General features: G+C 40.6%; 1 protein-coding gene across 1 annotated transcript in view; it reads left to right on the forward strand.

Annotated features, from left to right (window-relative positions):
- Window positions 1-21,833, forward strand: part of RAPGEF5 (Rap guanine nucleotide exchange factor 5) — a 473,922-nt gene that overhangs the window by 401,016 nt on the left and 51,073 nt on the right. Inside the window, exons 12-16 of the mRNA XM_082257324.1 lie at window positions 1,508-1,586; window positions 8,303-8,447; window positions 10,538-10,635; window positions 12,040-12,070; window positions 15,285-15,363. Coding sequence (XP_082113450.1) covers window positions 1,508-1,586; window positions 8,303-8,447; window positions 10,538-10,635; window positions 12,040-12,070; window positions 15,285-15,363 — 432 coding nt within the window. The remainder of the gene's footprint in view (window positions 1-1,507; window positions 1,587-8,302; window positions 8,448-10,537; window positions 10,636-12,039; window positions 12,071-15,284; window positions 15,364-21,833) is intronic.

A 21,833-nucleotide genomic window follows, 5' to 3' on the forward strand; every position in this document is an offset into this window, starting at 1 on the left:
CTAGAAATGATTGACATACAGTAAAGAAATTAAAATATGGTTTTACATTTTGACCATATATACACTTTAAAAAAGCCAAACATTTTGTTCTTATTTCCAAGCTTGGGACCATAGCTTATCGGATTTCAGACTGATTAGGACTAAAATAATGACTGGCACATGTCTACTGTAATGTAAACTCTTATCCCATCCCTACAGCATACATCTGTTGCATACAGGCAGTCCCATTCACATCAGCTGAGACACAGCAACTGCACAGATACAGTCACTACTCCGTTTGACAGCCATATGTGTGCACAGCCCTGAACTCACACTGTCTGCTTTTGGGACCATGCACCTGCTCCTGCACGGCTGTCAAATTAGAAGCAGTGGCTGTGTCTGTGCAGCTGCAGCAATCAATTGGCATGAATGGGCCTGCCTGCATGGGGATGCACAGAACACCTGTGCATCCCTGTGTGGGAAAACATGGTTCTCGCACGGGTGTATGCTGTATTATTCCCCTGTGAACAAGGCCTAATTCAGAGGTTCAGTTGGTTGCAAATGTACAGCCAAAGCTAATAAAAATGTGCTTTGAGGTTTATTATCTCAGTCCTAATGTTTATGACTGTAAATTTTTTGCTGCCTGTATAAAAAGACACGACCATAGAAGATATTCCATCTTTCATAAATCATAGATTTAGAATTCTCAGTTATGGCAACAATTTCATGAGCTAATGAATTACTGAGGGTAAATTGCGGCCATCCTCAGCATACTGCTCCACTTCTGAGATATGACGGAGAAGAAGCTTTAGGCAAAAATATATGTAGGACACACCCCTCTGCCCCTCCAGTTACAGAATGCATGAAAAAATATTTTTGGAAACGTTATTGGGTAAACCCACAAGAGTTTTTTTTCTCCCCACTTCATTTCTGTGTACTAACTTATTAAAGTAAATTTACTCATTTACAGGTTGATTGAAAATATTAAAGAAGTATTACACTATAGGGTAACTTAGTTGTGTGTTTTTTCAATAGAAGTCTATATTTCAGACCAAGAACGGGACATTTAAGGAGCAAATAAGGACAAAAGGATTTGGTTCCAAAAGAGAGACTGTTAGTAGCTTTGCCTTAGTGTTGTTGCATTTCCATTGGACAAGCTGCATGCACAATAATAAATTGTTTCCACTCACAATAGAGAAATTTTGTACAGCATATTGGTTCAGTCAGCTTTTTGCAGTTATTATTAGAAAAGAAAAACCTAATTGTTTTTGTAAACAATTTTGTAATATCTAGGTAATAAATAGGTGCTTCATACCTTATTAATAGTTTTATTGCTATGAACAGACAGCAGCCCTGCTAAATTAGGGGGATCTCTGCTGAATAATTCAGTGTTTTCCTCATGATTAATTCTCTGGGCATTATATGATGTTCCCTATGGGCATGTTTGTGGATACTGTTGCAGCGACAATAACAGTCCTCGGAGACTTACACCCTCACCTTGTGGTTTTATGTTTGTGTTTTCCTGCAGATACCCTCCTGGATGACTTCCTCCTCACGTACACGGTCTTCATGACAACAGACGACTTGTGCCAAGCACTCCTCAGACAATATCCTTAATTAACTGGAACAGTCATGCCCCTGATTCCAGAGAATGAAAAGCAGATGCCTACCATTAAAAACAGATGACATCTGGTAAATTGCTGAAAGAGATACACAATTGACACATTTCGCTATGATGTGGTAGCACCAAATTTAAATAGTTTTTCAAAAAACGAACATTGATGAATAGGTGTGCACAACTGTTGGGATGCAGGGTTGCATAATTTCTCTCTGGGCTCCTATCTGTTAATATAATATTTAAAGCCTAAGTGCAGCCAAAATTAAAACAGGAAAAAAAAAAGCATAAATTACACGAATTACAGTCAGTAAGATGTGTCCCTTGTGCTGATTCCTCTGCAGTTAGTAGTAATTCCCCACCATCCTGCACCCCACCCCATCGCTGTAAACCTCTTGTGCGATGGGTGGTATTACAACTAAAGGGTTATTTCAGGCTCTAATCAAGGAAGCCTGACTATGTTCGCCCTTTCTGCCCAGCTCCACCATTCATAGAAGCCATACTACAGAGCTTCTATGAATGGAACACTATTTATGAATGGAGGGGGCAGAGCTATTGCTCATCAGCCTGTCTTCCATTGTTAAATTCTCTTCCATTCATAGAAGCTATAGTATGGCTTTCATGAATGGCAGAACTTAGTGGAAAAGGCGAGCATAGTCTTGATGAGAGTCTGTGACAGCCCTTTAGTTGTATTAGGTTAGGCAGTAGGGGTATGGGGGAGGAACAGGATGGAAGAAGAATATTACTAAAAGCAGATGAATCGGCACAAGGGACACATCCTATTTGACTGCAAGTTGTGTCCCTTGTGCTGATTTTTCTGTTTTTTACTTTGGCTGCACTTAGGACATGGTCAAAAGCGCCCAAGGTGGCATGTCTATGAAATTTAACTTTACTACTGATATAAAATATTTAACAATGAACTCCAGCCTTAAAGTGGTATTAAACCAATCCTTAAATGCTGTGACTACATCATTTTTATTTTTTCTGTTTTTTTTTTCTCTTTATTTTCACCTGGTGGTCTGGCCAGTAATACACTACCTGTCTTAGAGTGCCTCCACTCTGGATGGGAGACCAACAGAAACACCCTTGGACTGCAGTATTATCAGTCTCTGGAGAGGTGGTGGTATTAGACATACTAGTAGGTTTAGATGAACTTGACTAATAAATTAAAGCCAAACTCCAGCTAACACTTTTTGAGCAGTTACAGCAAGTTTGGATTTTTTCCTGTTGGGATAAAGGTTTTACCTAAATTAATGAAAGCTGATTGTAAGCACACCTGCCAGTGGTAAATGGTCCCAACCCTCTATCACTTTGGCTGAATAGCTTGGTTTGTTAAAGGAAGTTGAAAAATAACAGACTTACCTGTCAGGATCACCAAAAAAAAAAAAAAAGACCTAAAAATGTAAAAAAAAATGCAGGTACCACATATTAGAATTAGTAGATTGCAATACAATCATTTTTTTTTTTTTTTTTATTTAATAGTGCTTTAAGTAAAGTCCTACACTGTTGGTGTGCAGGTTCCTCCCCATCCCTATACTGACTTTTTTTAGTCTTATTTCACTGTACACAGTGAACTGCTCAAAATGTCCATTAGAAGCTGTAGCAAGTTAGATTGAGCCCACTAAATTTTCTGGCTGGAGAAAATCCTGCAATATCTAGCCCTTTCCTCTCTGAACTTACTGTCCTGGCCCACCCTATTTGATTAAATAGGTTTCAGTTTTTTCCATCTTGGAGGTTTAGCATCACATGTGGGTCTTATCTAGAGTAGTCTACATGCAAATGCAGCCTTCCTAAGAATGCCCACTGCTCCATACTGAAATTCTCAGTACATTCAGTGACTTGACAAATGTCGTTCAAAAATACTTTTGTTTGCACAAAAAGCACATAAAATGTTCATTTGATGCTTCTTTTGAATATTCTCGTCACAATGGTCGTAAACTAATGTCAATTTAACCCCACTAACCAAACCAAAGTTTTTAAAATCAAAAATGTTGATCAAAATTCTACTAGTGTATAGCCAGCTTAAGGCCAGCAGCTCACAGACACATGCATACAAGAATGTGGGCACATTATTTTTATATTATTATCATCTGCTTCAACAACTGCTATCTGTCTCATATGGGCTCAATTCTGACCCTTATTCCAAAATACCTGCCTTTTTTCCCCTTATTACAGAAGTAACATTATGATGTGCTTAGAGAGAAGATTATGTTTAGCAGTTTGTTATATTAAAGTGGTTCTAAAGCCAATTTTTTTTTAACCTAATGCCCTGCATTAAGGTAAACAATGTTTTAGGACTTGTTGTACCACCTCTCCCTGTAAGGGCTCATGTACACTACAGCTTCAAAATGTGAGTTTAGGAGCCTTTTGGCGTTTTTTTTTCCATAGCTCCTAAACGAAACTCCATAAAAGCCTATGTGTCCATGCACACATAAGCTTTTACAAAAGTTTAGAAGCTTCTGCGGTTAGGGGAAGTTCAACCTCCCCTAACATCCCTCTTCTGAAAGCTAAAGAATTCCGTTCAGGATAGGAATGTTTTGACCACCGACCACAAAACGTGGCAAAATCGCCACGACTTTTCCTGAGATTTTGCTGTGTTTTGCATTCTCCCGCGGTCAGTAGTCAACCTGTGTGTGTACACGACACTTAAACGTTTATCTCACTCCTGAACTGATCCAGCGCTGTGCCTGGCTACAGTCTTCTCTCCTCTCTCCCTCTTCACACGGGGACTGACAGGCAGCAGCAAGATTCATTGAGGAGGGAGCTGGCTGTGTGAGGTAGACGCACATGCCTGGCTCAGGAGTGAGCCCACACAAGTGCCCCCATACAAGAGGCTTGCTATGGGGGCACTCTGAGAAGAGGAGTGACCTAGAGTGTCGGCAGCAGACCTCAAAAGAGGAGGTTCAGGGCTGCTCTGTGCAATACTATTCCGCAGAGCAGGTGTATATAATGGAGTTGGTTTACTAAAACTGGAGTGTGCAAAATCTGGTGCAGCTCTGCATAGCTACCAATCAGCTTCCAATTTTTTTTTTTTGTGAAAGCTTTATTGAACAAGCTGAAGTTAGAAGTTGATTGGCCACCATGCACAGCTTTTGTACTCTCCAATTTTAGTAAATACCCCCCAATGTTAAATTTTTTTGATAGAAAATATCAAGACTTTAATATCACTTTAGGTGTTGTAGATAATGGGAAGAGGATGTGAGATCCTGGTCAACATATTAGAACCAAGACAAGGTTTGCTATGCCCCTTCACACCTTCCAATAGGTAATACAATTGATATCCGCTGAAAAATATTCACTTTGTAATGTATTTCTTCAATGATGCTTATGCACTGCGGGCCTTAGTTATAAAATTAGATCAGGACAAAAATGTTTGGAGTGTAATTGTATTAGTATCTGCAAGCTGTAGCTAGTGTGTACTGTATTGTCCTGTCATTTTCTATCCACTTAAATGGAAATTTGTATTTTTTTTTTTAATGCTAATAGAAAAAGTTACATGCACTTGCCTTTTTTTTTTTCTATTCTCCTCTGAGCCTCCTTCACAAATTCTACCCTGATGACCTACCAGACACATGCTTGGTTGGTGTCCCCCTTGCCTGCAGGGGCCTTTGGAGTCCTGCAGTAGTCTCCTCTACATGCACACTTCCGTTTGGGACTTCAGTGTTATGTGCAGTCCTTCACAGCTCAACACACACAGGCAGCTCGAGAGAGACACAGAGCTAAAGCCATGTCTCTTCTACTCCTACACACCAGTGATTGTCATTTCGGGAGCCACTGTCAGTCACCACTGCGAGGTAAGAAGAATGGCATGGCTTTGGATATGTGTCTCTCACGCTGCCCGTGTGTACGGCACTGTGAATGGCTGCATGAAACATTGTAGTTCCAAAGAGCAGCCTGCACATCGAGGGGTTCTTCTTTAGAACTCTACAGGTCCAAGCAGGCACCAACATAATGAGAGTCTGGCAGCGGGAGAGTTTGAGGAGGAAGCTCAGAGGATAAGAAACAAAAAACAGCAAGTTCATGTAAGTTTTGCTATTATCATTTAACCAGAAAATACTTTAATAACACTATGTTACTTTTCATAAATGCTTTTAGGGATATGACATACTTGAGGCACCTGCCTCACACTGGATATGAGGTGTGAAAAGTGTATTATTACATGTGTGTGACAGAACAGACCTAGACCATAGAAAGGTGCCAAGAGGATGGCACGCACATAACGCCACACATTTCCTTTTATGACAGGCCCTGATTAATTGTCTTCCTTTTTCTGCTTCAGGAGATTTAATGCATTCCAGCTTTTCACCCACATGCCATGTTCATGTACTGACTTCTGAGAGGTGGAGCGCTCCAGGCCAGAGTACACAGCTAATCCAGGCAATAGGCATATTATGAGATCAAACGTTGTATTGCAAACAGCACTCAAAAATCGTGTTACCTCAAGACAGCTAAATATCAGCAATTAAAACTTGTCTGTTCCAGCACTGTCATGTTTTAGGACAGGCACGTAACATACCTTAAAACGAGATCAGTCATTTCTATGGAATTGATGCTTTTATTTATTTTATCTGCCAAACAGTAGAATGAAGAAATACAAAATTCTGTAATTATTTTAAATCAAATAAGCTATGAGTGTAGTTCATTAGTGCTTCTAAAGTTATTTGAAAAAATTTATATTTTTTATATATATAAAAAAGAAAATTCCTACTGAAAACGTTGTTATTCACGTCTGTCTGTATTCTACCATCTGTGGTAGAGACACGAAATCTATGTTTTTAATCTCAGTTTAAATACAGTAGGAGTAGGTATATTACAACCATGACTTGGCTGCATTTACAATGTGGAGACCATGCTCAGTTGAGATTTATGTTTGCTGCATTAAGGACTATTGCCTGAATCACAGAGAGTCATGTGACTCTCCTCATCAGTCATAGAACCCCACCCTACCAACTTTTTTTTGCTGGTTGTCCCCACAAATATGGCTCAGTGCTGCCCCATCTTTATCTGCCTCAGAGGTCTTTCAGGTAAATGATTATTAAGTACGTATGGTATGAAAGGTAAACACATGCTGCCTGTGCTACCTTAATGCCTTCTGTGTTATACGTTATTTAATTAATTCGATTAGGCAATCAAACACAAAACTGTTCAAAAACATTACCACTGGATTGTGGAGTCTACTACATTTAAACTTAAAGTGTTACTAAACCCACAACAGTAAAATCCGCCTGTATATGCAGTAAAGCATGCTTGTTGGACTCACTGTGGAACCTAAGAGGTTAATCCCCTGCATTGTGTAAAAAGGCTTTTTGATCCTGTGTGCACAGATCCTCCTCTTCTTCCACTGACTCTAAAACAGGTCCGGATAAGACAGAGTATATGGAGTCAGGCAACACATGCTCAGTTTGTGTATTGCTAGAGAGTTTTTTCTTTTCCTGGGAGAGTACAAGTGATCAGCACAGGGCCAATTAGCACGGTCCAGAGAGAGTATCAGGGGTCCTGCATCCTGATGGGACAGCTCAGTGCAGGATGAAAACTCCTCCTACAAGCTTTAACAAGGCACTGATAGAAGTCACAAGACTGCTATATACTGCTGATGAGCAAAGTTATTTAGCAGTTTATATTTACTAAAATAATTGCATTTCCATGTTCTGTGTACTGTGGGAGACCAGATATATTTAATGTAGGGTCCTGGATTTAGTAACACTTTAATTGTACAGAAAATCCTAAATTTGGGGAGAGATATCACATCTAAGCAGGCAATAGATGGATTGAAAATTCGGCTGGCTCAGCAGGGACACTCCAAATTTTAGTCCATCTGTGGCTGTTCCCGTTCCAGAGGAGCTAAGCTAGAGAGCAACTCCTCTTGAAAGGGGATATTGGAAAAATTGTGTTTGGTCAGCGCATGCAGCAAATCATCTTCAGCACTGATCAGTGTATTCAGGCAGTGGGGACGTCCCACTGTCAAAATGCAATAGCTCAGAGGACAGGATTTCTGCACCCACCTCGCTTGTGTGGATGGGGAAATTTTTGTTTTTGTCTATGGCTAGCCTTAGGCTGGCCATACACTATACAATTTTCTTGTTCAACTTTCCTTTAGATTTACCAAAACCATGTAATATAGGGTCAAACCTAAACACTTTCAATTTGTATGCAGTCAGGCAGGCCCTTGCACTACATAGTTTAAGGTAAATCTAAAGGAAATTGAATAAGAAAATTGTATAGTGTATGGCCAGCCTTAGTCAGCAAAGCAGGATTAGATTGTATGAATTAGTGACTGGATAATGTTTATTAGATGGAACAGAAAATACCTTTTTTTGTACTCATATATATTTATACATAATTGGTATGTATCCTAATATTGAAGTACTTCAACTGTTGAATTTAAATGTAATCTCTAATTGCTACACATGGATCATAGGTCATCAGTGTGTGGAAATGTCAAGTAGAAAATGTAGCAAAAATAAAATATATTTTCATTTATCTATTTTACCAATTATATATAATCTGGGGTAGAAGTAATTTGCAGATAGGATTGCCTGGTTCCTGATAATAAACCTCTCTGCAGTCATAGAAGAGATGGATGATGCATAGTAGCATAGAAGAGTCTCTTAATTAGCTCTGTATTTGCAGCCTGGACTTCTGTCTTTAGAATTGCTTGCTCTTTTAAAACACAAAATGTTTTCTTGTTGTGCCTTGACCTGAAATTACCTATTGTGCCAACAAATACGACAGCAAGGCAGAAAGCCCAGAGGCCTTGTGCACAAAGAGAAAGGTCTTGATTCTTGCTTCCCAGTGGACGGCTTTGTACAAAGACTGGTTACATGATGATGAGCATTCCAAGCTGTTCCTGAAGGTAGGTTACAAAGCCTGTCGGCTCACAATATAATGTGCATGTGGCTCCTTTGCAAACTCATCACTCTGCAATGGATACACTGCTATGATTTGTTTCTTAACTTATTAAATATTCTCACTGCTAGCAGCTATTGTGTAGTTATGCTGGAAAGGGAGTTTTGCCTACTATAGTGGCCATTGAGACATAATTAACACAGGCATGCCACTATTTTTTAAAGCCCCCATTTTGTAAATTCAAAAAAATCAGCACAAAGGACATTACTTACCATCAGTGTGATGAGCCCCTTCTACTGCTGGCTCCTCATTGAGCTGAAATCCTCCTCCGATAACCCACCCCCACTGTCGTAATCTTCTGGTGCAGCAAGGATTAATAGAACCACAGCTTCTATGAATGAAACAGAATCTATGAATGAAGGAGGTGGACCTTTCAATCATCCACCTTACCTCTATTCATAGATCATGTTTCATTTAGAGAAGCTGTAGTACAGCTTCTATGAATGGAGGAGGTGGGCAGAAAGGGTGGGCATAGTCAGGCATGCTTGATAAGTGCCTCTTACAGCTTCCTCAGTTCTATTAACCCCTGCTGCAGCAGAAAATTAAAGCGGGGGGGGGGTGGGAGGGCATTGGAGGAGGGGACAGTAGCTCAAGGGATACTTTAAACTGGTAATTAATGTCCTCGGTGCTGATTTTTTCATTATTTTTATTTACTAAACTTAGCCTTTAAAGAAAAAAACACTTAAACATACAGAACTGTGTCTGTTAGATAGAATAACATATTTCTTCTAGGTTCGTCCTTTCCCAGACACTCTTTATATTATAGTGCCAAATTCAGTATGTGTCACTATTTCAAATAATTATCTTCAGTCAGTGTCAGGTACAGCTCCCTGATCCATGCAAATTTCTGCTAGAAGCACTGATTTTTTACTGCGGATTCTTCTGAAGCCGTAAACAATAATTCAAAATGTAAATATGTTTTTCATGTTGCTCAAAAGCGTTCTACACATTGCTGTTCTGATAGAATCACTTTATTTACTTGTAAATTGAATTAATCCCACACAAGATTATTGACCATGGAGAGACACTGGGTAAATGAGGGTACCTAAAGGGTCTGGGAGACATGCATAGTAATGGTCTCTAGAATTCTGAGCTTTCTTACTTGGCATGAAGAGCTGAAAAGGTACTTGCTTTGGAAACTATTTGATAAAGGGGACTTTCATATGTAAACATTACTATTTAGTAAACATGCCCATCATTCATTCACAGCCATGAAATCTGGTTGTGGGATTTAGTGCATTGTCCTTTATCGTTGCTTCTACTATATCTTATTGAATAACCTATTGGAGTTGGCTATTACTCAGATATGAGTTGCAAAGTATATTATTAAATGACTACATTCTCAAAAGTATAGGCTTGGCTAGGTGCCCTGTGCATGTGAGTGTACGCAACTGAAACACTTACAAACAAAATTATATTTTTTTACAGACCTGTTACAGATCTATTCCAAAAAATATACAGTCAGCAAGGAAGGCTCTAGAGTTGACATAAAGCAGTTACAGGCCATGGAGATGCAAAGCATGATCATGTCTCATTAAACCATCTGAAATTCCTGTTGTGATATGACCATATATGGCTTCGTATGGCTCTAATCCTCTACAATATATGGATTTAGACAAGCACGCCACTTGCTTTAACATATACTTTGTTATTATAACTTGTATTCATAAAGAAAAAGCACTCTCAGTTAATGTACTATATGAGCTCTCTACTGTGAAACGATTCTTGTTATCGTGAAGTTGTAATTGCAGCTCCAAAAACTAGAATCTCCATTAAAAAAAAAAAAAAGTTGTTGTAAGACGTCCTTTATGTTATCCTTGTCACTACCAGACGAGCTGTAGTGGCTTGTTTGCAAGTGGATTGCGTGCAAATATCACATAGTGTTTGATACAGGGATCTGACACTGTGAATGCACAGACTGCTGTTTCATCAAACAGTATTTCATCACTGCATTCTGCTATTTGATATTACGCTGGTCCCACTGATGAGGAATGCAAACCGTTATAAATGAGGCATGGCATTTTTCTTATTTTTCAGACCCTTTATCGGTATGTGTTGGATGATGTCTATGAATATCCTATCTTAGAAAAAGAATTAAAGGAATTCCAGAAAGTGTTGCGGATTCATCGTCGTCAGTAAGTGTAATTATAACTAATGTTATGTTGAATCTAAAATTGTTTTACAAAGCTGCTAAGTGTGTTATGTCCATGCAAGGTGACAAGTTCACAAAATATAGATCAGTCTTTGTGCGCAAACATTTTAAACCTGGAGCTGCTAACTGCCTCTTATAACAGCATTGTCCCTTATTCAGATATTGTGGAGTTAATGAAGCAATACAATTCAGGCTTGTCTCATATAATGTGTCTTTCTTACGTCTCTTTGGAATTATAGTTCACCAATCTCCAACCCCATGTCTTATATCTGTGTTGGTGACCCTATATGAGTCATATCTATACACACTGGGTTTTATTTACTGTAAGGCTGAGTTCACACTTGTGCGACTTGTAGTGCAACTTTGGACACTAAAGTCACATGACAAGTCGCACCCCATATTTTTCAATGACAGCTGTTCAAATATGTGCGACTTAAAGTCAAGGCAACTTTAAAAAGGTTCCTGCACTTCTTTGGTCCACCTTTCATGCCACTTGATTGCCAAAGACTGCAATGTAAACCCGCAAAAGTTGCATCTGAATGTTATACATGCGATAGTTGTGCAACAGTTGTCCATTATCATTGGTCAAAGTCCCATCCAAGTCTCACCCATCCAAAGTGGCTAACTGCCTTAATGAATCAACCTCACTGCTTGAAAGGACAGTGGCTGGGTTACTCATTGTAATAGCTTTTATGCTGTCAATGAATGGTATAAACTGAAGAAAGTCCCTGACTGGTCGCAATGAACAACACAGATACTTCATTTTCAGATCTTTTATTGAATAGAATATGATAGGCAAACACTGGGGCTTACAAAGACGTGGACGAAGAAGACTGCCAACCAGAGTTCTTGCTTCATCCAGAAGATTAAATCTGATTTGTTGCTGCGGACATCGAATCCACTCTTTGCTGCAGTTTGCTGTGTTACAGTTTTAGACAACACTGGGTCTAAAAGATAAAATTTGTAACTAACAAAAATGATGTTTCTTGTTATGAACCTAGGATGCTTTTGTGAAAGAATGGGTCAGTATTTATATCAGTGAATGAGAACATGTCTATAGGTACATAATATTCCAGGGCTTATTGCTTACATTTAAACTTGTAGTGTAATAAAACAGTGTGATTTATTTACTAAAGCTGAAAAGTGCAAAATCTGGTGCAGCTCTGCATAGAAACCAAGCAGCTTACAGGTTTTTTGTTGTTGTCAAAGCTTTATTGAACATGCTGAAGTTAGAAGCTGATTGACTACAATGCACAGCTTTACCAGATTTTGCACTCTCCAGTTTTAGTAAATCAACCCCAATAATTGTTCAAAATGTGGAGCACTGTGTTTGTAGTTTATTCCTCAAGAAACCGATATTGATTTGTTTCCATCTTTTTTTTTGCAGTACTGTTGATGAATACTCACCTCATCGAAAGGTATTGTATCAGATATCTGAATTTATGCCTTTTATCTATGAAGTGCTGTACTATTGGTTAGTTGTAAAGTGTATATGGTATTATTCAGCCAGTTATATTTCTATGACCAAACAACCTCATAGTGATATGGACCTACAGTATCCTGTGGGTCTGAGTTCATCTGATTTAGATTGTACAGCATGTGGAACACCCCTTTATTACATATCCCGATTTGTAGATTGTGTATGGCATTCAGAGCTGTTCCCATGAGGAAACCTGCTGCAGCTTACTACCTCCGAGATTAACCTTGCAATCTGCCAAGGAAGCTTAGTGTGAAGGCAGAAGGATGCTGCGGGCTGTCGCACCTAGCAGAGAGATGTAGGCTCAGTTAATGACTGGATAAACATTCTAAGTGAAGCAGCAGCATTGGCCTAAATTAGCCAAAGTTCATACACGTGTATAGTGTCCCTTGTCATGCAAGGGTTTTACTGTGACCTTTACAGCAGATGAAAAAACGGGAAGTGATCTCTTTTGATGCAGAATTTAATTTGCTGAGTGGTTAAACGGATTGACTGTGACCACACTGATACAATAAAATCAATCCTGCGAGGAAAAGGTGTCCTCTTTTAAATTTTTAGAATAGAATACAATACCTACAACCTACAATAATTTTCCACAGTCATTCTTAAAATATTCTGATTACTACAAATGAAATACTTACAGGGATTCTAGGTAACACTGCACCATGCACCATAAGTGCTTCTTTCTGCAGTGCAAAATAAATGTGGATATAAAACTACATTACCAACAGCAAGATGTTCTTCTTTTTTTAATACCAGCCTGGCCATACACAATACAGAATTAAAGAACAATTTCCTTTACATCTATGAGCTTCTATGTAGTACAAGGTCCTGTCTGATTAAAATACAAACTGAATGGAATGTTTATATAGGCCCTTTCAATCCACAGTTTGGTAAATTTAAAAGAGGTTGTACAGGGGTTATAAAATGAGATTGTATCATGTATGGCTTGCTTCACATTGAACCCAGTCACTCCTCCATTTAGTCCCAAATTAGAGCACTCCACTCATGAGGTTTCCCCTGCAGGGTCACTTGCTTTTCAAAATTCTGAATCCATTCGAAACTATTTCCCCTTCGCCAGCATCATACTGGATAAACAGTATGGCTTCAGATCATTACACAGACAACAGGAGGGACAGAGACCTAATCTAAGACATTCCTTTGTCTTACTGTATGGAGTGGGGGGGGCGCAAAACAGTTTTGATAGCCATTATGATTATGAATTAGAGAAAAATGTGATTGTCCACAGTGTGAGGAAAGGCACAGTGGGGCTCATTTAACCACTTGCCTACTGTGCACTTAAACACCCTTCCCATCCAGGCCAATTTTCAGCTTTCAGCGCTCTCACACTTTGAATGACAATTGCGCGGTCATGCTACACTGTACCCATATGAAATTTTTATCATTTTTTTCACACAAACAGAGCTTTCTTTTGGTGGTATTTAATCATCTCTGGGTTTTTTATTTTTTACAAAAAAAAAGAAAAAAGACAGAAAATTTTGAAAAAAAAAAAAAAGTTTTTCTTATTTTCTGCGAGTAAATTTTGAAAATAAATTTTTCTCCCTCACTGATGTGCGCTGATGAGGCGGCACTGATGGGCACTGATAGGCTGCACTGATGGGCACTGATGAGGTGGCACTTATGGGCACTGATGAGGTGGTACTTATGGGCACTGATGAGGAGGTACTAATATGCCGCACTGATGAGCACTGATAGGCGGCACTGATAGGCGGCACTGATAGGCGGCACTGCTGGGCACTGAGAGGTGGCACTGCTGGGCACTGAGAGGTGGCACTGCTGGGCACTGAGAGATGGCACTGCTGGGCACTGAGAGGTGGCACTGCTGGGCACTGAGAGGTGGCACTGCTGGGCACTGAGAGGCGGCACTGACGGGCGGCACTGATAGGCGGCACTGATGGGCACTGGCGGATGGCACTGATGGACACTGACGGGTGACAGTGATGAGCACTGACGGGCGGCACTGATGAGCACTGATGGGCAGCACCATCAGTGCCCACACTCAGTGCCCATAGTGCTGCCAGTCAGTGCTCATCAGTGCCTAGATGAGCAGGCACTGATGGGCACTGACTGGCAGCACTATGGGCACTGATTGTGGGCATTGATGGGGGCACTGATGGCGGGCACTGTGGGCACTGATGGTGGGGGCAGTGTGTGTGTTTTTTTACCTTCAGTAATCAGGGCACTGGTGATCAGTGCCCTGATTACATTTGTCTGTGTCCCCAGCGGCTGTCGGCTCCCCCTCCTTCCTCACACTGCAGTGTCTGTGTGAGGAAGGAGCGCCGGCGATGAGAGATGATCTCATATGTTTACATATGAGATCATCTCTCATTGGACGGCTTGATCACGTGGTGAATGGCCGCTGTGATTGGCCATTCACCACGATCTGTGATCGGCCGTGTCCAAGGGACACGGCCGACACAGATTCCCCCCGATGCGCGCTCGCAGGAGCGCGCGGGGGGGCGTGTCACTGGAGGCCGTTTAAAAACGGCCTCCCGAAAATTCGAGTCCGCGCTGCAGCCGTATATAGGCTGTAGCGCGGATGGGAAGGGGTTAATAAAGAAATAGAGACTGTATATGTTAACTGAGCCTAGTAAAGCTGTCACTTAAGGAAGTCCCTGACTGGTCCTTATCAACAACATTGTTTTCTTCATTTCACTTGAACACTATTGGGTATTCGAAGAGAACATAGGTTCACTTTATTTGCCAACAGCCCCCGTTACTTCAGTAAATAACCCCACTGCCATCCTTTAGGAAAGCTTCTCAACAGGTGTTTTTATTACTTCTTTCTTTCCTTATGTTTACAATGCTTTTGTGTGATACCTGAAAGAAATCAATATATGCATATGCATGTACAATCATTAGGACTTAACAACAACCCTAAGGTATCTCTTATGTTGCATTCAGAAAAGACTATACACTTAATTTCATCATTATTAGTTACTTTGTGGGTCTGATTGTACAGCACCTTGCACTGATCTCATACTCTCACGTATTACATATCACTTTTTGTAAATGAGGGACATGAGTGCAGTGATTCATGTAGTATACACGCAATGGTCCCATTTCCTCTTCTTCTCTACTGGGAACATTATAATTTCTCAGTGATTCCATTGTTCTCTATCTTATGCCAACAGAACAGAGCCCTCTTCCACCAATTCAGTCTGAAGGAGAACTGGCTGCAGCACAGAGGAAATGTTAACGAAATAGAGGAAAGTAAGTATGACTCGCTTTAGGGTGGAGGTGTAGAAACATCACTGTGAAACTGATAACATATTATAGCTGTTATGCTGTTTAATATATAATATGATTAGCATTTCTTTAGAGAAATGTTTTAATAATAAAAATGGTTTACAATTACCTCCATTTATTACATTAGGGGTGTCAAACTCAATTTAATTACAGGCTGCATCAGTAATATGGTTGCCCTCAAAGGGCTGGGTGTATCTGTAATATCAGATGTTCAGAGCACCCCAAACCCTCTTATATCAGATGTCAGGCTCCCCCCCCACCAACAGAAGTCAAGAATCACCCACCCTCCCTTACATCTCAGTGCACCCCAAACTACCTGCCATCGGGATGATGCAGGGGCAGAGCTGGGAAGCTTTTGCTGTCTTTTAAAAAATGGAACAAGCTTTCAGTAAATATTTTTTGGGATAGGGTTGGTTTACATAGGGAAAAGAGAAACCCATAGCAGCCAAAAGGATGTCCGTTTCATCATCTCACAACCATGAAAGAAAAGCTGATTGGTTGCTATGGTTTAGTAAACTTGCATTTGCTAGAAAAACCACTGCCCATTAGTCCTGTACAGCGCTAGTATGATAATGGGGCAACTGTGTTTTTTTTTTTTTAGTTTTGCCATTTTTTTAATACGGTTTTCAGATATTCTAACATATTCCTATTGCAAAACATATAGGACCTCCTGGAAGTACTTTAGTAGGTTGCCCTGTATAGTCTGAGGTTAACCATAACTTTGTTTAGTCCTGGGATTTTTTATTACCTTTAAATAATTTAGCGTTCAAAAATAGTTTTCCTGTTAGACACTAAATTGATTATTATTAATAAACAGCAATTATCATACAGTAAAGAGGTAACCCATCTCAAACAGTAGCTACCATGCAGTCCCTTGTGCTAAGGCTGATACCTGCAGTGAATTATTGGATAATTGATTATCCTGACAATTCATTAAAAACATTTTGTGTGTGACCTTATCCAGGTTTGTAAGACCTTATCCAGGACTGTCCTGTCTAGAACAGTCCTTGTGTCACCATTAGTCACAATTCTTACATTATGAATAGAATATGCTATCATATTCAGGTGATATTGAACCTTGTTCTTTGTGTTTAAGATGTCTAAGAACAGTGGAACCCCCAAATTATATTTTGTCATATTGGCATAGGTATTTATTTATCAGTGTCCCTGCTTTCACCCACAAAATATTTACTGGAGTTCATTTATGAAAGCTGAAGTAAAGGAAGATCAGAGCTGTTGTTTGCCACAGCCAATTAAATGATATCATTTTAATATACATTATAATCTGGTTGATATGGGCAACATCATTTAAGTCCCAATGCTACTGTAAACAAATATCACATATGCATTTTTATTCTTGTCTTCTGTAAGCATTTAGCAGAAGAGCAAGTTCTTCTACAGAGTGCACTTTGATGCATTTGAGTACATAAAGCAAAACAGTTCCTCCTGCACATCTGCAGAGGCACATCATTTCACACACCACTGACTCTGTTGATAAAATAAAGGTTGGAGGGAGCACTGCAGGAACATAAATGCTTAGCACTGACAGAAAAATATGCTTAAAGCAATATTACATTACGGATAAGCACGGATGAGGGCAATTGTACAGTATTTTGGCGTATGGTAGCTGAGGGCTATATATGCAGTCTGGAGCTGATATTCCTATAATTAATAGCCATAGTGGAAAAAAGTTTTTTTCTATTTTAAATTACATTCACATTTTATATTATTTTTAAGCCTATTTGAGTTCTAGTGGATTTATGAAAAGTGATCTGCAGACAATTCTATGTAAAATAGATACTTACAGACTTTCCAAGAAGATATTGATAAATTAGGAATGAGTAGGGTTAATAACTGTAGATTGAAAGTCTACCTGTCAAAGAAGACGTAAACACTACCGTAACTGCTGAACTGGCCAAGATTCTAAATGTCTATGGCCAGTGTTAGTTTATGAGTAGTCATTTTTTATTCACCTTGTACATAAAAAACAACTCAGATTACCAATTGCAATGTGTTTTTGAAGGGCAGATTGAGTTAGACTTCCTCTAGACGTTAACTTGGATGAAAGAAGGATAACCTTTAAAAGAGAAGGACTTGTTGCCAGTAGCGGCCAATCCATCCTAGGAAAGTTAAAGATAGAATCTAGTTACTGTAGACAGCAGCTATGTATTTATTTCTACAGCATACTCTTGTAAGCTTATGGTATCAGCATTAATGATGAGTTAGCTTATGGTATCAGCATTAATGATGAGTTAGGTTGGTGTCAGTAGGTCAGGGGATGGTATCAGTCAATAGAGCAGTGAATGTGTCAGTAGGGCAAAGATGGGTGTCACTAGTTTTTTTTAAATAGTTTTTATTATTTTTTTACAATTTTTTTAGGAGTCCCTTTGGTTGGCTTTAGTGAAATATCAGGAGTCTAAACAGACCCCTAATGTCTCACTTTGAGATAGAGAAAGACTGGCCAGTGAATGAATTGGAAGTGCTCTGTGTTGAGTAGCTTCCTGTTCATGAAAGCATAGTGAACACAGTTTACTATGCTTCAGTTATAAATGAACACTGTGAGAGATCAATACTGATAACTCACTGTATTAATTTAGAAAAGGAAAGGGTCAGTAAATGGCATATTTACTGGCCCTTTTCCTTGCTCTCTATCCTCAAACATCCCCCACAGCAGCTGATGGGAGAGGATGGAAGCCAGCATGCTGTTGGGCGCAACACAGGGGAGAGCCTGGGTAGCAGGGGGAATCAGTGCCACATGGGATGATTAGGATGTTCCCAGATACATCAGGCACACCCTGTGCACAAGCCTATGGAGTGGGGAAGGCTTTGAAACCTTTTGTTCCCAAGGAGATGATTTCCCTTCACTTCCTGTCCTGGTGGCCACTGAGAAGGACAGAGATATCTACAGTATCTCACAAAAGTGAGTACACCCCTCACATTTTTGTAAATAATTGATTATATCTTTTCATGTGACAACACTGAAGAAATGACACTTTGCTACAATGTAAAGTAGTGAGTGTACAGCTTATATAACAGTGTAAATTTGCTTTCCCCTCAAAATAACTCAACACACAGCCATTATTGTCTAAACCACTGGCAACAAAAGCGAATACACCCTTAAGTCAGAATGTCCAAATTGGACCCAATTAGCCATTTTCCCTGCTCGGTGTCATGTGACTCATTAGTGTTACAAGGTCTCAGGTGTGGATAGGGAGCAGGTGCGTTACATTTGGTGTAATCGCTCTCACTCTCTCATACTGGTCACTGGAAGTTCAACATGGCACCTCATAGCAAAGAACTCTCTGAGTTTACCAGGACAGGTTCCACTCAGAACAGGCCTCGTTATGGTCGACCAAAGTGGTTGAGTGCACGTGCTAAGCATCATATCCAGAGGTTGTCTTTGGGAAATAGACGTATGAGTTCTGCCAGCTTTGCTGCAGAGGGTGAAGGGGTGGGAGGTCAGCCTGTCAGTGCTCAGACCATACGTCACACATTGCATCAAATTGGTCTGCATGGCTGTCGTCCCAGAAGGAAGCCTCTTCTAAAGATGATGAACCAGAAAGCCCCCAAACAGTTTGCAGAAGACAAGCAGACTAAGGACATGGATTACTGAAACCATGTCCTGTGATCTGATGAGACCAAGATAAACTTATTTGTGTGTGGCAGCAACCAGGTGAGGAGCACAAAGACAAGTGTGTCTTGTCTACAGTCAAGCATGGTGGTGGGAGTGTCATGGTCTGGGGCTGCATGAGTGCTGCTGGCACTTAGGAGCTACAGGTCATTGAGGGATTATGAATGCCAACATTTACTGTGACTTCGAGCATGATCCCTTCCGTTCAGAGACTGGGCGGCAGGGCAGTATTCCAACATGATAATGACCCCAAACACACCTCCAAGATGACCACAGCCTTGCTAAAGAAGCTGAGGGTAAAGGTGATGGACTGGCCAAGCATGTCTCCAGACCTAAACCCTATTGAGCATCTGTGGGGCATCTTCAAATGGAAGGTGGAGGAGCGCAAGGTCTCTAACATCCACCAGCTTTCTGATGTCATCATGAAGGAGTGGAAGAGGACTCCAGTGGCAGCCTGTGAAGCTCTGGTGAACTCCATGCCCAAGAGGGTTAAGGCAGTGCTGGAAAATAATAGTGGCCACACAAAATATTGACACTTTGGGCCCAATTTGGACATTTTCACTTAGGGGTGTACCCGCTTTTGTAGCCAGCTTTTTAGACATTAATGGCTGTGTGTTGAATTATTTTGAAGAGACAGCAAATTTACACTGTTATACAAGCTGTACACTCACTACTTTACATTGTAGAAAAGTGTCATTTCTTCAGTGTTGTCACATGAAAAGATATAATAAAATATTTACAAAAATGAGGGGTGTACTCACTTTTGTGAGATACTGTATATAAACCTGAAAGAGGATCCCACTTTATTCAATACACTACATATATTTGGGCACACAAAAAGGGGTTCCCCTAAATGGGACTTTTTAGGCACAGAAAAATATAATGATATTGTAATCAATAATCTTCAAAAAGGTGATGATTTTATTAAATGTGTATAAACAAAAGATTAAAAACATATACAAGCTAGACCAGATGACAATGATACAACCAAACACTAGAACTTTAACCCGACATGTTTCGAAGATAATAACTTTCTCTTCTTCTTCAGGGGAAGCTCAAGTAAGTGTTCTATTAATAGAAAGATATGTATATAAGTATTATATATTTGAATATACAAAAACAGATTCAGGAGTATAGTATTGGAGACACTTACAAGGTTGATGGTATCTGGACTTAATAGCTTGTAAATAGGATTAAAACCAAAGGGCTGGGCTTGGTCTGACTAGCGGTGTAGGCTGCTGATGTAGTTATGCAGATAGAGTGGTATAGCAAGGTAGGTCAGGCGTGAGTTTCCCACTGCAGGCATCTGAAGTCCAAAAAAATTAGGAAGCCAGATCAGGTGCCATATCCAATCCCCTCCACTGATGGTATCTTAAGCCAGACAGCTGGTAAAAGGAATAAAAAAGGGGCTAAATTTAGAATTCTGGAAAGGTTATGCTTTACAAGGTCTGTGAGCACAAAAGTGCTCAAAGTCTAAGTTACTGAATGGCATCAAATTAAAATAAAGGTGGCTCAGTTTTACCTTATAGGATGTATGGTTAAATGTGCAGATCCTCTCCAGCGAGCAGACAGCAAATACTGTGCTGCCTGGACGCTGGGAGGAAGTCTATAAAGAGGTAGCTTAATTGGGGAAAGAGGCAACAGCTGGCGTCCAGGAATGGGCTTCCTGGATCGCCAGGGCCGGACCCGCCCCCATCCGACGTGTACGCCGTGTAGCGGCGTGACGTGGAGTGGGCGGGGCCGGCGCTTGTGTTCCACCGGCACGGCGTCCGAAAACCGGAAGTTCAAGGGAACATCCGGTCTTCGGTTGGTGCGCACAAACCCGGAGGAAGTGCTGGATGGAAGCTAGCACCAATAGGAGACATTGCGATGTAGCGATGTGTCTCCACCGTGCCGGGATGTCTGCAGAGAGGGACCCAAAGACCAACCTAAATGCAAAAAATATGTCTAGAAAGACCATAAGTTAGAGAAAAAGAATTAGATCCAATGGAATCAATTGAATCTACAGATGCAAATATTTCTAGACATATTTCTCTGCAGACATCCCGGCACGGTTAAGACACATCGCTACATCGCGATGTCTCCTATTGGTGCTAGCTTCCATCCAGCACTTCCTCCGGGTTTGTGCGCACCAACCGAAGACCGGATGTTCCCTTGAACTTCCGGTTTTCGGACGCCGTGCCAGTGGAACACAAGCGCCGGCCCCGCCCACTCCACGTCACGCCGCTACGCGGCGTACACGTCGGATAGGGGCGGGTCCGGCCCTGGCGATCCAGGAAGCCCATTCCTGGATGCCAGCTGTTGCCTCTTTCCCCAATTAAGCTACCTCTTTATAGACTTCCTCCCAGCGTCCAGGCAGCACAGTATTTGCTGTCTGCTCGCTGGAGAGGATCTGCACATTCAACCACACATCCTATAAGGTAAAACTGAGCCACCTTTATTTTAATTTGATGCCATTCAGTAACTTAGACTTTGAGCACTTTTGTGCTCACAGACCTTGTAAAGCATTACCTTTCCAGAATTCTAAATTTAGCCCCTTTTTTATTCCTTTTACCAGCTGTCTGGCTTAAGATACCATCAGTGGAGGGGATTGGATATGGCACCTGATCTGGCTTCCTAATTTTTTTGGACTTCAGATGCCTGCAGTGGGAAACTCATGCCTGACCTACCTTGCTATACCACTCTATCTGCATAACTACATCAGCAGCCTACACCGCTAGTCAGACCAAGCCCAGCCCTTTGGTTTTAATCCTATTTACAAGCTATTAAGTCCAGATACCATCAACCTTTTAAGTGTCTCCAA

Source organism: Pelophylax lessonae, assembly GCF_965119305.1.
Source record: "Pelophylax lessonae genome assembly, chromosome: 5".
Taxonomy (NCBI): domain Eukaryota; kingdom Metazoa; phylum Chordata; class Amphibia; order Anura; family Ranidae; genus Pelophylax; species Pelophylax lessonae.